General features: G+C 32.7%; 1 protein-coding gene across 2 annotated transcripts in view; it reads right to left on the bottom strand.

The window, feature by feature from the left end:
• The window catches only part of Stag1 (STAG1 cohesin complex component), a 362,710-nt gene that overhangs the window by 65,358 nt on the left and 283,373 nt on the right, over positions 1-13,979 (bottom strand). For both annotated transcript variants that reach the window (XM_076867213.2, XM_076867214.2), the window contains 2 exons: positions 11,497-11,614; positions 4,079-4,182 (listed from right to left, as the gene is read on the bottom strand). In XM_076867213.2, coding sequence (XP_076723328.1) covers positions 4,079-4,182; positions 11,497-11,614 — 222 coding nt within the window. The remainder of the gene's footprint in view (positions 1-4,078; positions 4,183-11,496; positions 11,615-13,979) is intronic.

The raw sequence follows: 13,979 nt of genomic DNA, 5'->3' as shown, positions 1-13,979 counted from the left end.
TTCACCATAAAGTATTTCTAAGTATCAAAAAACTAGCAACAATCTAACAGTCTGGTAATAGGTGATTTTCAGTACCTATACAGCCATTAAAAAAAAAATCATGAAGATGTCTAAATAAAGTTATGGAGTGATATTCAAGACACACTGTTAAATACAAAAAGAAATGTATAGAACAGTGTATAAAGTATGCTACTGTTTGTAAAAAATTGGTAGGCAGAAAGAATCGAGAATAAGAATACTTGTAGGTATGTGTGTTTATACATTTCCCTAATTTACAAAACAAAACACTGGAAGGATAAACTAGAATGAGGTTTAGAAGGAGGTCCTTTAAATAAGACTTTAGTGAAAGTGAACCTCGGGCTGGGGATGTGGCTCAAGCAGTAGCGTGCTCGCCTGGCATGCGTGCGGCCTGGGTTCGATCCTCAGCACCACATACAAACAAAGATGTTGTGTCCGCCGAAGACTAAAAAATAAATATTAAAATTCTCTTTCTCTCTCTCTAAAAAAAAAGTGAACCTGGAGCATTTTATTCTGAAACAAAGTGCTCAAAAATGATAATATCTGAATTAGGAATTAGCCTAAGGGTCTCTCATTAGTCAAAGCTGGAAGAATATTCTTTTTTAAAAGACTTTTATTATGGAAAATTTCAAAAACCCTCTAAAGCAGAGCAATAACTATTTAGAATTATCATTCTTGTTTTCTCAATTCTAAAGTTTTTTTTTTCTATTGCATTTTAAGGCAAATCTTTGTATATAATTTTACCATTAAATATTTACATGTCTTTAACAGGACTTAAACAGTCTTTTTACAATTTGTTCAAATAAGAATTTAAACATATTTGGTTGCTATGTCCTTATATCCTTTACATTTCTGTAATCTCTAAATGTTCTCCTTTTCTATATTCTGAATTGGCTAACTATAGTTTCCTTTAAAACATTCTTTCATCCCCATATTTTCTTGAAAGCAATTGTTTCTGGAAGCTTGATTACATGGATTGTTTTCAGCCACCTCTCTTCACCCAGCCCAGGAACACTTCAAAGGTGGCAGCAGTTTCACTTTTAATAGCAGTTTTCACTTTTAATCAATGCATTCAGATGATGGCAAAGCAATCTATCATGGAATTCCTCATTAATCTTTCATGTAACTACAGGCCATTGATGATTGTCATCTAGATTATTTTATTTGTGTGACAAAATAATATTTTAATTCTGTTATTCCTCCACTAATTACCAGTGACACTTCTACCAAAAAAGTTTGCCTCAATAAATATTTGGTTCCCCAAAAATCTCAGTATTACCAATACAGGAAAACTAAACATTGTGTGCCTTTCTGATATGATGTAATATGGTGTATAAAAAATTATTCCTGAAAAAAATCTATAACCTTATCTGATCAAGCCTTTACAATTAACTTTCAGATTACAAAAAAATTATGTTAAGAAAAACTAAATGAAGTGCTATGAAGTAGCAATAAGAGAAACCAGAAGGAAAACACGTTTTTTCCCTCCTATCTAGTTGCTCTCAATTGAAAGAGAAATATTAGTTTAAGCATTTATTTAATGTCTCAGTTTCTTGTTTCATGTATTTTGGATTCTGTTGTGTATATAATTAGTGTATTTTCCCAATGTATCACTGACCCCTTTATCTTAATAAAATGTCTCTTTTGGTTTCTAGTAACATTACTTAGAGTCTATTTTTATAATATTAATAATCTCTTCAGCTCTCTTATGGTTATTCATTGCATAATGCCCTTTGCCATCCCTTTACTTCCAATAAATCTATCTAAATCTGACGCAGTATGACAATACCTTCTTTTTTTATTGGGGGTGGGGGGTGCACAGTGCTGGGGATTGCAATTTTCACCTGCATTCATATTCAATATAATTTCTAATATGGCGAAAGATACAAAATCCAGAAAGGAAGAAGACTAGGAGGAGGGAGGAGGAGAGGGAAAGAGGAAGAAATTGAGCAAATTATATTGTTCTATTGTGTCCACATATGAGTAAAAACAAATCCCACTGTTACTTATACTTATAAAGCATGAGTAAAAAAAAATAGCAAGCTTTAACTCACAAAAAGTCATCCATTTTGCAGTAATTTATATTTATTTCTTTAGTTCCTCTTTTCTGACTTTACTTAAAGTGTACCACCATAATTTTCATTTTCTTTTTATATATGAATAATTGCTGTAGGAATTATAATATACTTCTTTACTTTCAATTGGCTGCAGGTTAATACTAAAATAGTTATAGCAAAATGCAATAATTTTGCTGCAATATAGTTTCATATCCTTTTTACTTTTTTTGTGTTTTTACTGTCAGATATATTATGCCTGTATTATAAACTCAACAAAATAGCACTATAATTATTGACACAATATCATGTCCCATTAAAAAACTAACAGATGGAAAAAAATACATCTGCCTTTTATATCCATTCACAGATTATAGTTACCATCTGATGACATTCCTTATATGGCCTCAAAGACTTAGTATTTCTTTTTTTGTTTTTGGTATCAGAGATTGAACTCTGGGGCACTCAACCACTGAGCAACATCCCCAGCCTATTTTGTATTTAATTTAGAGACAGGGTCTCACTGAGTTGCTTAATGCCTTGCTTTTGCTGAGGCTGGCTTTGCAATCCTCCTGCCTCAGCCTCCTGAGCTGCTGGGATTATAGAAGTGCACCACCACGCCAGGCAAGACTTAGTATTTCTTATAAGGCAGGTCTTCTAAGAACGCAGTCTCTCAATTCTTGCTTTTGTTTATCCAGAAATGGTCTTCAACTGCTAAACCCTATTGTAGTTGACTATTCCTTGACTTGTTTTACTGCTTTCAAGATTTTCCAGTTTTGTCTTTCAACTGGGTGACTGCTGTGTCTCCAAAGAAACAGTTTGTGTTTATTCTACTAGGGTTTTGTGTTTATTCCACTTGGATTTGTGAATCAATGTTTCTCATTAAATTTGGAACGTTTTTGGTAATTACTTCTTTAATCCAACATGTGTGCCTACTGAGAAGACATTTCTACTGTCTTCCTTTTTCCCTTTAGTAGACATTTTAAGATAATACATGTAACTATGGCTTTTAACTTATTTTTATAATTTTAATGTTTTTTTTAGATGTGCTTTAATTTCACACATACTTGCTGAGCTTGGTGGTACATGCCTGTAATGCCAGTGGCTTGGGAGGCTGAGGCAGGAGGATCTGTGATTTTTCAGTTAAAATTTTTGGCTGGTGCATCTGAACCACCAACTCAGATTATAGAAATAAGTTGGCCACTTCCAGTCAACAAAAAAGCAATGGGCTTTTACCACTTGTCCATACTGTATCAACTCTCTGACAACAAAACTGCTGGTACTTGCTGCTAGTGCTACCTGGTAAAAGATCTCACCAAGTAAACTTGTGGGAACGTGTGTGTCTGTGTGTGTGTTCGTGCACTGTAAGCCTAAAATAGGAAGGCTGCAGATTCTTCTGCTTTTACCTGAAACTTCAGCACTTTTTAAAGAAAAAAATACATCTCCATTTTTTTTTTAATCTTTGGTGAATTTTGAATGTTTTAGATAAAAATTTCCAGTTTACACTTGTTTTTGCAGAAAGGATTTGCCTACCCTTTTATACCAAGAGAGAAAAGTCTCTCCACCTGTGATCATTTCAACTTGTCCAAATAATATCTTTATTATTAGTCCCATGTTATAGAAAAGAAAACTAAGGCGCGCGCACCCACACCCATGCAAATATTTACCTATCCAAACATTACATGGCTGCTAAATAGAAGAGCTTAAAGTTAAGCTGTCTTCCTTCTGAGCCTTTATGCACTCTTGATATAAATATGAAAATTCTTAAAGTACTACATACATACCATAGTAGAAGTAGGGACAGATGTTATGGTATCATGAAGGAAAAAAAAATCAATTTTTGGAACCCGAGCCCAGCAGACAATATAAAAATGAAGTATCACAGATGTATCATTTACAAAAATAGTATTTTTGGAGGGATGTAAATTCCAGTAAAATATCCAAATATTTAAGACAGTCAATTACATTAAAAGCTTTATTGTGGATTTCTCACTAAGGTAACTTACTCTCTTGCCGGTACCCCTTCCCACTGGAGGATGTGCCTCAGCAGCTTGACGAATTGTACAAACCATTAGCTCTATAAGAGCACTTTCTTGACGGTCAGACATTGCTAAGGTGAAACAAAATACATAATTATGAGCAGACAGTTTTACAATAACCATGTGCTAAAAGTGAATGCAATTATTAAAAATCTAAAAACACAATATATTACTATGAAGAAGACTTAAGCTATGTATTTTGCTGTTTTTTTTTCCTTTTGTTTTTCTTACAGAAGTAATATATGCTCGCTGTCTTAAGTCAAATAAGAAAGAGGTATATAAAGTAAAATTTTGGTCTCAGTTCTAACACCATACTTTTGAGTAGGCAATGCTAAAATTTTATTTTATTTCCTTTCATATTACTCCAAAGCTCATACAATGTTTTAAAGGTTTAAAAAAATTTTTTTAGTTGTCAATGGACCTTTATTTTTTATTCACTTATATGTGGTGCTGAAAATCAAACCCAGTGCTTCCCACGTGCTAGGCAAGCACTTTACCACTGAGCCACAACCCTAGTCTAATTTTCTAAAGCTTTTTAACAAAAAAAATCATGCCACATATTTAAAAAATTAATAATACTTTAAAATATCTTCAAATCTATATAAATATTATAATTATTATGATTATTATAATTATTTAATATATAACAACTTGGTCAGTCTTCTCCTGTCTACAGTCAAAATTATTTTCAGATTTTTGACACCATGAAAAGTGCTGCAATAAGCATCATTAATGCATATATACTTAGGTAACTGATAAACTTATTTCTGAGGAATAAATTCCAAGAGTGGGAATAACTCATAAAAGGCAAATCTCGAAAACAACAAATCTAAGATTATTATTGTAGTTTCCAATTGCAATGATGATAATGTTTGGTTTTTCATATCACTGCCAGCACTGGGTTTTATAAACCCCTTTAATTTTTGCCAGTCCTATGGTTGTGAAATGTTATTTCATTTTACTTTGTTCCTTTATATCTACTGATCAGCAAGTATTCTTCCCCCCAACCCTCCAGGATTTATCTTTTTTTTTTTTTTTTTTTTTTGATATGGGATCTTGCTAGGTAACCCAAGCTGGTTTTTAACTCAGAGGCTCAAATGACCCTCCCATTTAAGCATTCATCCTACATGGGATGAACTACAGGCACATTTCACAGCATTTGACTCCTGAGATTTTTCTTCTTATTGTTCTTTGCCCAGTCTTCCATTCTTTTTGTTATTAAGATGTAGTAACCTTTGCCTTCTGACTCTTCTTAGTATCTTTTTTTTTTTTTTAAAGAGAAAGTGAGAGAGAGAGGGAGAGAGAGAGAGAATTTTAATATTTATTTTTTAGTATTTGGCGGACACAACATCTTTGTTGGTATGTGGTGCTGAGGATCGAACCCAGGCCGCAAGCATGCCAGGCGAGCGCGCTACCGCTAGAGCCACATCCCCAGCCCTCTTCTTAGTATCTTATTAGACAGAATTGTTACCTTTTAAAAAGTCACATGTGTCTCCCGTTGGTTTTGCTTATTGGTGTATATTAATTATATAGAATGGTTGTTTTATTGTGGCATATTTATACATCCATAAACCATAATCTAATCAGTTTCACAGAGCTTGTTGTATTGCATTCAAAGAATGCTCTGTCTTAGAGATTAGAGAAATATTTTCTTTCTCTCATGGTCACTTGCTCTCTATTTTATTTTAATTTTTTACTTGTTGATGTACCTTTATTTATTTATTTATTTTTATTTTTATGTGATGCTGAGGATTGAACTCAGTGCCTCACACATGCCAGGTAAGTGCTCTGCCCCAGCCACAACTCCAGCCCCTCACTTGCTCTCTTGACCTTCCTTCTTTTGTTCTTTCTTATTCCTTCACTTTTATATCTTTAATCTCTTTGGCATTTATTTGTAAATGAGTAGAAAGTATGAGCCTATTTACCTATACCAAATAAAAAAAGCCAACTACACCTTCACTACTGCTAAATAAACCAGATTTACCTATGTATTTTAAATGCCATTTTAAAATATGCTGTAGGCTCTCATATAAACTTAGATCTTTATTCTAAGTATATTCTTTATTTAGTTTTGCTAATCTACTTGTATATTTTTATAACTACCTCTTTTGGTTATAGTACATTTATAATTTATTAAAATAATTTATTTTGCAACTTAATCCAACTAATTAAACAAGTTTCCCTTACTGTGTCCTTTTAAATTTTTTTGGTAATTTTTATAATGCTGGCAGCAAATAATTTATTAAGCATTTTTATGCATAAGGCACATATATTAAATTGGATTAGTTGATAACTTGTTTTATCCACAAACAACTCTAAGAAATAGGAACCAATATCCTCATGTTACAACATGAGTCACAAAGGGATTAAATAAATATTCAAAATGTTCAACTAGTAGTAGAATCAACACAACCCAGGTAGTCTGACTCTAGAATAGTGCTCTTAAGCACTATGTTAAAAAGCCACATAAACTTCAAAATATTTTTTGGTTAGGTCTGGGTCCAACCATACCGCCCCAAAACCTATCAAATCCACTAGTGAGAAAATGACTTTTTTTTTTTGTACTGGGGATTTAACCCAGGGCACTTAACCACTGAGCCACATCCCTATCCCTATTTTGTATTTTATTTAGAGACAGGTCACACTGAGTTGTTTAGGGCCTAGGTAAGTTGCTGACTCTCGCTTTGAACAGATTCTTCTGCCTTGGCCTCCTGAGCCACTGGGATTACAAGTGTGACACTGCACCCGGTTTTTATAATCTTTTCATCTAGAAACATAACTTAGTTCTTCATTTTTGAGATCTTGTTTTACATCATTTAAGAAAACATTAGAGTTTTCCCATAAAGAAATTAAGTACTATTCTTCTGAATTCACCCCATGTGTTTTTAAACATACATTTTTAAAGGATAATGTGAATACTTTAATTCTCTTTCCCAATAGATGGTAGGAATTATAGAGAAAGAACTTCAGAAGGAAAAATACAATGAATCTATGAAAGTTTAAAAGTCTACAATGATTATTTTTAAACTGAGGCAAAAGCAATGAAAAGACAGACAAAGACATAATGACACCCTGTCCTGTAGTCTATAGCAAAATTATCCTGCACAGGAATATATATATGCAACTTTCTTCCTTTCTTTATTTGCAGTACTGGGGATTGTATACAGGACTTTGTGCATGCTAGGCACATACTCTCCCACTAAGCTACAAACCTACCCCCTTTTAAAAATTTTATTTTGAGATAGGGTCTCATTTACTTGCCTAGGCTGGCCTTGAACTGTAGCCTCTCAGGTAGCTGGGATGACATGTGCGTGGACACAGCACCCAGCCTATACATACATCTCAATTCCATCATTTCTTAAATTTTTATTTTCTTAGGAAAAACACATAAATTTTAGCCTATTTTAGGAAAAACACATAAAACAAATTCAATTTTTCCACCCGTACACCTAGGATCCAATGCCTAACAATACAAAATACCACTCCATTCAGTAACGTTTTTACTTTCCAATTCTAGAATTTCATAACTTTTTAAAATCTGGCTGTGAATAAAGGAGCACAGGTTGTCTGTGAACTAAATGCATCTTTTTAAAATTCAGAAATAATACCTAGATTTATGGAATGTGAGGAGAGAACAAGTTATCACAAGAATGGAACCTTTCTTACACTATATAGTAAAACTCAAAGTAGTGTTGAAGTAGAACTCAACTTTGCACAGTATCCACTAACATCAATTTTGTTAAATTTATATTATCCAAGTTGAAACCTTCCCTGAATGGAGAGACAGGGAAAAATCAAAAGCAATTGAAATTTAATTAAATCCCTTCTGGTATATGACAGCAAATCTACATAACAATGAGAACTAAGCAAGCTTTATTGAGCCTTAGACAAGAGCCAAATAGTCACACAGAATGAAATAAACAGGTAACTACTTAGACTTTGAACTATTACATAATTACACAACTTTCTAACTGTTGGGAAACCTTTTCATATATCATCTCTATTTTCTCAGTATTGGTTTTAGTCTTATAACTAAAAACAAACGCTTTAAATCAACTAGGACAAAAATTTTCAAATGACCTTTGTGTAAGTCTTAAAGCAACATATGATATTAACCACAGCTCTACAATATATATTATTATTAACCATATATCTCTTGATTATCGTCTTTACTGGGTTTGTAAAAGGGTATAATTCCCTCATTTTCATAGCTGTTATTCTCTCTTGCCCTTCCTCCTATTGTTTGGTATCCACAATCTTTAAGTGAGTTATAGGCTCTTACTTTCTTCATAAACTATCTTCTAATTTTTTACTATTGTTTCTCATAGAGACCACTGCAACAATTACATACCTAGTCTTCTGCCTATTCCAAATCACATATATAAAGGTATTTTTCTTAAAATATGTATTGGATCACAGTGCTCCTTGTTTAAAATCCTCCAATGAAATCCTAATCAAACTAATAAACTAAAAAAATTCACTTATAAACTTAAAATATTCTAAATTATCTGATCTCTATCTCTATCTCCACTTGTTACCAATGGCTATGTTCTAGTTATTACAGCTCCTAGAATGAAATTATCATTCATGCTTCTGATGCTTTGCAATTGGTGTTTCCATTATCTAGACATATCTTTTTTGATACTTCCTTTTGTTTCTTGGCTTACAAGTGGGATTCTTCAAAAAGGTCTTCCATCAGGATTTGATCTAAAGAAAAACCCTCCTTATTGTCCTTTACAGACATTTATTAACTCCTGGAATTAACAAATATTTAAGAGTACATAACTTGATTTTTGGTTTGCCTTCCTCATAAGAATATAAGATCTATATGGGCCTAGTTTAATATGGTACCTTCAGTATTTAACATAATATTTGGTATATATAAAAGAGTAAATATTGGGCTGGGGCTGTAGCTCAGTGGTAGAGCAATTGTCTGGCATGTGTGAGGCACTGGGCTTGATCCTTAGCAGCATGTAAAAATAATAAATAAAGACAGTCTGTCCATCTATAAGTACAAAAATAGAAAAATTTAAAAAATGAGACTAAATATTATTAAAATTATAAATAAATTAATGATTTGAATGGTTGTTATTGAATGCGTGCAAGGGATTAAACCCAGGGCTTTGTGTATTCTAGGGAAACGCTCTACCACTGAGCTACATCCCCAGCCCACAATTCCTGCTTTGAAGAATTTCATCATTTGCATCTTCAAGCAACTGAATACAGAATTTTAGCATTAGAAGCAATGAAAGAAGATTACCTAGTCAAAGGTTCATATATTAAAGTTAAAGAAGCTGAAAATCATAAGTCAAATAACTTGTTACCTGGCAACAAAGCTATTAAGAACCCAGATCTTCACATTATTATATTAAACATTTATCCAATTTTTATTCTGCTATAAGCAAACACACACACACACACACACACACACACACACACAACAGCCCCTTAAAAACACTGCAAGACAGTCTTAAGGTTACTGTGATTTAAGCTGGTGTTACGTCTTTTACAATGTGTCTCTTTCTTCAAATTTCAGATCTACATCTCAACTTTTAACTAAAATTTTCTTCACTGAAATTTTGCCACACTTCAACTGTCTAAAAAACAAATTCCAATCAGTTTCAAAAATAAGTTTCAGGTAGCTTTTTGTTATAAAATACAGCAAAATAGTAGCACAGAAAATTGATTTGAATGTCATTTGATGTTAGACCCTATAAGTCACATAATTCTCACACACAAAAAGTATGAAAAAAGTTTAGTTATCTTGTAGATACAATTCTACATTTTTTATATGTAATTTCTCAGGCTTACCCTACTCAAATTCAATCACATCCTAAAACTATGGTTCATTTTAAAGAATGATTCCCATTTTAAAGGTAGCTTCTATAGCTAAAACCAGACCAACCATATCCAAACCAAACCAACCTCTTAACAGAAAGCCAAAGAAATTCAATGTCAACTAAATTTACACCACAATGAAATATCTAAAAGCACATAGTTATTTTAAGAAGAGAAATCCATCTAGATCATCTTAATGACTCAAAGACTTATTAATTTACTGATTTACATATCTTACACAAAAGTAAAAACTAACAATACCAAAGCATACTACCTTGGCACTTCTTCCCTTAATTTGCATTCCTTGCCTCCCTTCTTATTAGACATAACCTTATAAAAAACATGAGGTGGTAAAGGAAAAAATGACTTGAAAACATGGATGGGATATATCACTCAAACTATAACAGTGTTGTTTGGGTAGTACTGATTAGAAAGGAAAATTATTTCAACAGGAAAAATAATAAGATTAGTTAAAAATATAATGTATGAAGACAGTGAACTGAGCAAGAAAATGTATAAGCAAAATAACAAGGAGAAAATGCAGAATATATGTTCATATTCTTATGATCATGAAAATAAAAGGAATGCAAAGTGCAGTTAGTTCAACCTAGTGAGCAGAGGGGTTCTGTCAACTTGTTAACAGGGTCATTTTCTAACTAAGGTTTATCATGGAAGAAAAAGGTCTGTGAAAAGTTTGGGAAGATAAAGGAAGAGAATATGAGGTAGATATTCAAGTTATACTTAACAAAGGCAAACTGAGCTTGTTTATGGGAGTGTATGTGGGTAGATGATGTCTATCTATGTTTCTCTCACTGAATCAAAGCTGGAATAGGTATAGGGAATGGTCACTCTGTTAGTGACCTGTTTGCACAGTCAAATGCAGGGGAGGGCTCATTTTGATCTTACAATATTTCAAAGGGTTGAACCATTAGGAAGGTAGTGGAAGCAGAACAAATAATCAATAGTATATTATCTTACTTAATCCTCCAAAGTATGTAAAATACATAAGGAAAATAATCTCTACTTTTAGAGAAAAGGAGACAAAGGATAAGAAAATATAATGAAAGAGGGGAAGATTGCGCTTTAATTAAATCACACATTCTCAATGCTGGGGATGTAGCTCAGTGGTATACTGTGTGATAAGCAAACACAAGGCCCTGGGGTCAATCCCTAGTACTCTCTCCCTGAAAAGACAGAGAAGAAAAAAAAAGTATCAAAGTTTTTCCAAGTTTACATATCAAACAGCAAAAATATCCTGGATGCACTTTTTTTTCACATTGAGTAATATCAGTATTTTGTGTCTCAAATCAGCATAAAGAAAACTTTTTTGAATACTACGTAACACGAGAATTTTTAAAGCCCTTGTGCAGCATGGTAGCAGTGCTAATATGGAAAGATATTAAACCATAGAGACTTCCTTGTTACAGAAAACTGTTCTATTGAGAAAAAGATATATGGCATTCATTTTTAAGACGTAATCTATATGGGATAGTATGATTATAAATGAAAACATAACAATCTGTGAACCAACTTGTCAAATACTATACCTTCCTCTCCTTGAACAGGTTCTTCTAATAGCAACTCTGTCATACATTCCCAGTCTTTCAACAGTTCTTGAGAGCTCTCCCACAAACTGTCCACCAAGTAGGCTGCATGTTCGTGTAACTAAAATTAACAAATCAAGTGTGACTAAAGAACATTTAATAAAGAAATCACTATTAATACTGCAAGTTAATAAACCATTTTCTTTATAATTAAAATGGCTTGGTGTCAATGATTCTAAGAACCATGTGGAGAATAACATATATTCATATTCCACCATCAATAATGTGGATATAGTATGTAGAATCATTTTTTTTCAAACATGAACAGTAGTAAAATTAAGGATCTCTTAAAGACTAATGACATCATTTACAGATGAGGAAATTGATAGTAGATTGCTACTTAGCAGAATCCGTGAAATTATAAGCTGGATTTAGGTCACTTTTCACTACTATTGGTCATCTCTTTTTAACTATTTTCTTTTAGGAAATTTATTACTTTCTCCCAGATTTCCATTTGAAACTTCAATACTAGCCTCAACTTGTGAAAAAGTAAAAAACATAAGTTATTTCCTCTCTTCTTTATCTACTTTCATTTCCATTTAACTCAATGCATCTATCACCTCACCTTCATTTTCTGGTCATTACTCTCTTTACACAAGTGACCCATGATCCCACAGTAAAGAAACACACTGAAGTTCCTTATCAAATACTTCACGACAAACTCTACCACTTGTAGTCATTAAACTATACTTTGACAAAGAAGTATACTATACTTTGACAAAGAAGTATACTATACTTTGACAAAGAAGCCCTTCAGGCAATGGGAGTGAAGAAGGTGTTGGCACTGTCCCAGTTTCTGTTACTCATAATTTCCACCCTTATATAAAAGATAGCCTGCCTTTGAGGCTCATGATACCCAGATAAACAATTCTAGGAATCAGTGTTTTTCAAACTATAGACTGCAACTCATTCTTGGGTTGTTAAACTAGTTAAGCGCGTCGAAACAGAGATAAAAACAGTGAATAGCACACAGAAAGGATAAATATTATTTCATGTTACTGTCCCCCCCTTACCTCCCAGTGCTGAGGATTGAACCCATGGCTTCATGCATGCTGAGCAAGTGCTCTACTACTTAGCTATATCCCAGCCTTTAACTGTTATTTGTTATATATGCTTGTACTTGTCATTGACAAAACATATTTCTCATCAGTAGGGACAGCCCAAAAAGTACTTTAGTTTTTTTTCTCACCTCCCTTACTAATTCTACCATATTCTAAACTTCAATGTAAATTTTAATAACTTGTTTAATGCTCTGATTTCATTGACTCTGGTTCCGGACGTCATTTCTACTGCATTTTAAATCTTGCACACTGGCTCCAGAAGTGCATTAGGAAAACCACACACACACAAACACACTACATAGTCTCCCAATGAATTTTATTAAAGCCAGAGCAGATAATAATGATCATCTCTGCTTCAAAAGAACATGGGCAAAGGTTTGCATTAAGGTATTTTAAACTTTCCGAACTCATAGCATGAGAAACTATTCTTGAACCATCAGTAACATCATTCCAACAACGACAGGCACAAGTAATACAAAACTAGGTGTTAAAAATGAATATGAAAGCACAAAAAAGAATAATAGTTTCAACACTTCTGTTAAAGACTATGCTGAAATGAAGAGTTATAGTTTAATGGACATAGTTTTAGTTTGGGAAGATTTGAAAAAGTTATGGAGATGGATGGCAGTGACGACCATAGAGCAATGTAAATGCACTTAATGCTACTGAACTGTACGCTTAAAAAACAAATTGTTATGTCCATTTTACTATTATAAAAATGAACATGCTATATAGATGTGCTTTTATTTGACTGTGTAGATGCACATTTCCATAAATAAGATATATATTTAGAATTACAATATATATATCTAGTGGATTATACCTTTTATAAATAGATCCACGTTTTATCCCTCTTAATGCTTTTGGTCTTTTAATTCTGGGTTATTTTTTGAAATTGTCCTGTTTTCTTTCTGAGTGCTCTTGTTATATCTGGACTTTTATTTGTAAATCCTGGTATTATTTTAACTAAAGTGTGTTTGTAAACATCATATAGCTATGTTTTATTTCTTTATTTCAACTCCTAATGACAATCTGTGTTTTAATACAGAATGTTAGCCTGTTTACATTTACTGGATTACTGATGTTGGAAATATTTCTGGCATTTTATTTTCTGTGCTTTAACTTATGCCATTTTCTTTAGTATTTTATTTGTGCCATTTTCTTTAGTATTTTATCTGTCTTTCATTTTTAGCTTTATTTTGAGTTATACTTTTCCATTCAAGATCATTAGCATATTTCTTTACTTTTCATTTAATCTGAACATTATATTTCTACATAATAATATTTAGATTTCTGCCTTACACATCATAGTCGCGTTTTTTAGGCTCAGCTTTATTTAAACTTTTTCACTTATTTGTTCACCCA

This window comes from Callospermophilus lateralis, chromosome 10 (assembly GCF_048772815.1).
Source record: "Callospermophilus lateralis isolate mCalLat2 chromosome 10, mCalLat2.hap1, whole genome shotgun sequence".
Taxonomy (NCBI): Eukaryota; Metazoa; Chordata; class Mammalia; order Rodentia; family Sciuridae; genus Callospermophilus; species Callospermophilus lateralis.
This window is presented reverse-complemented; position numbering and strand designations above follow the sequence as displayed.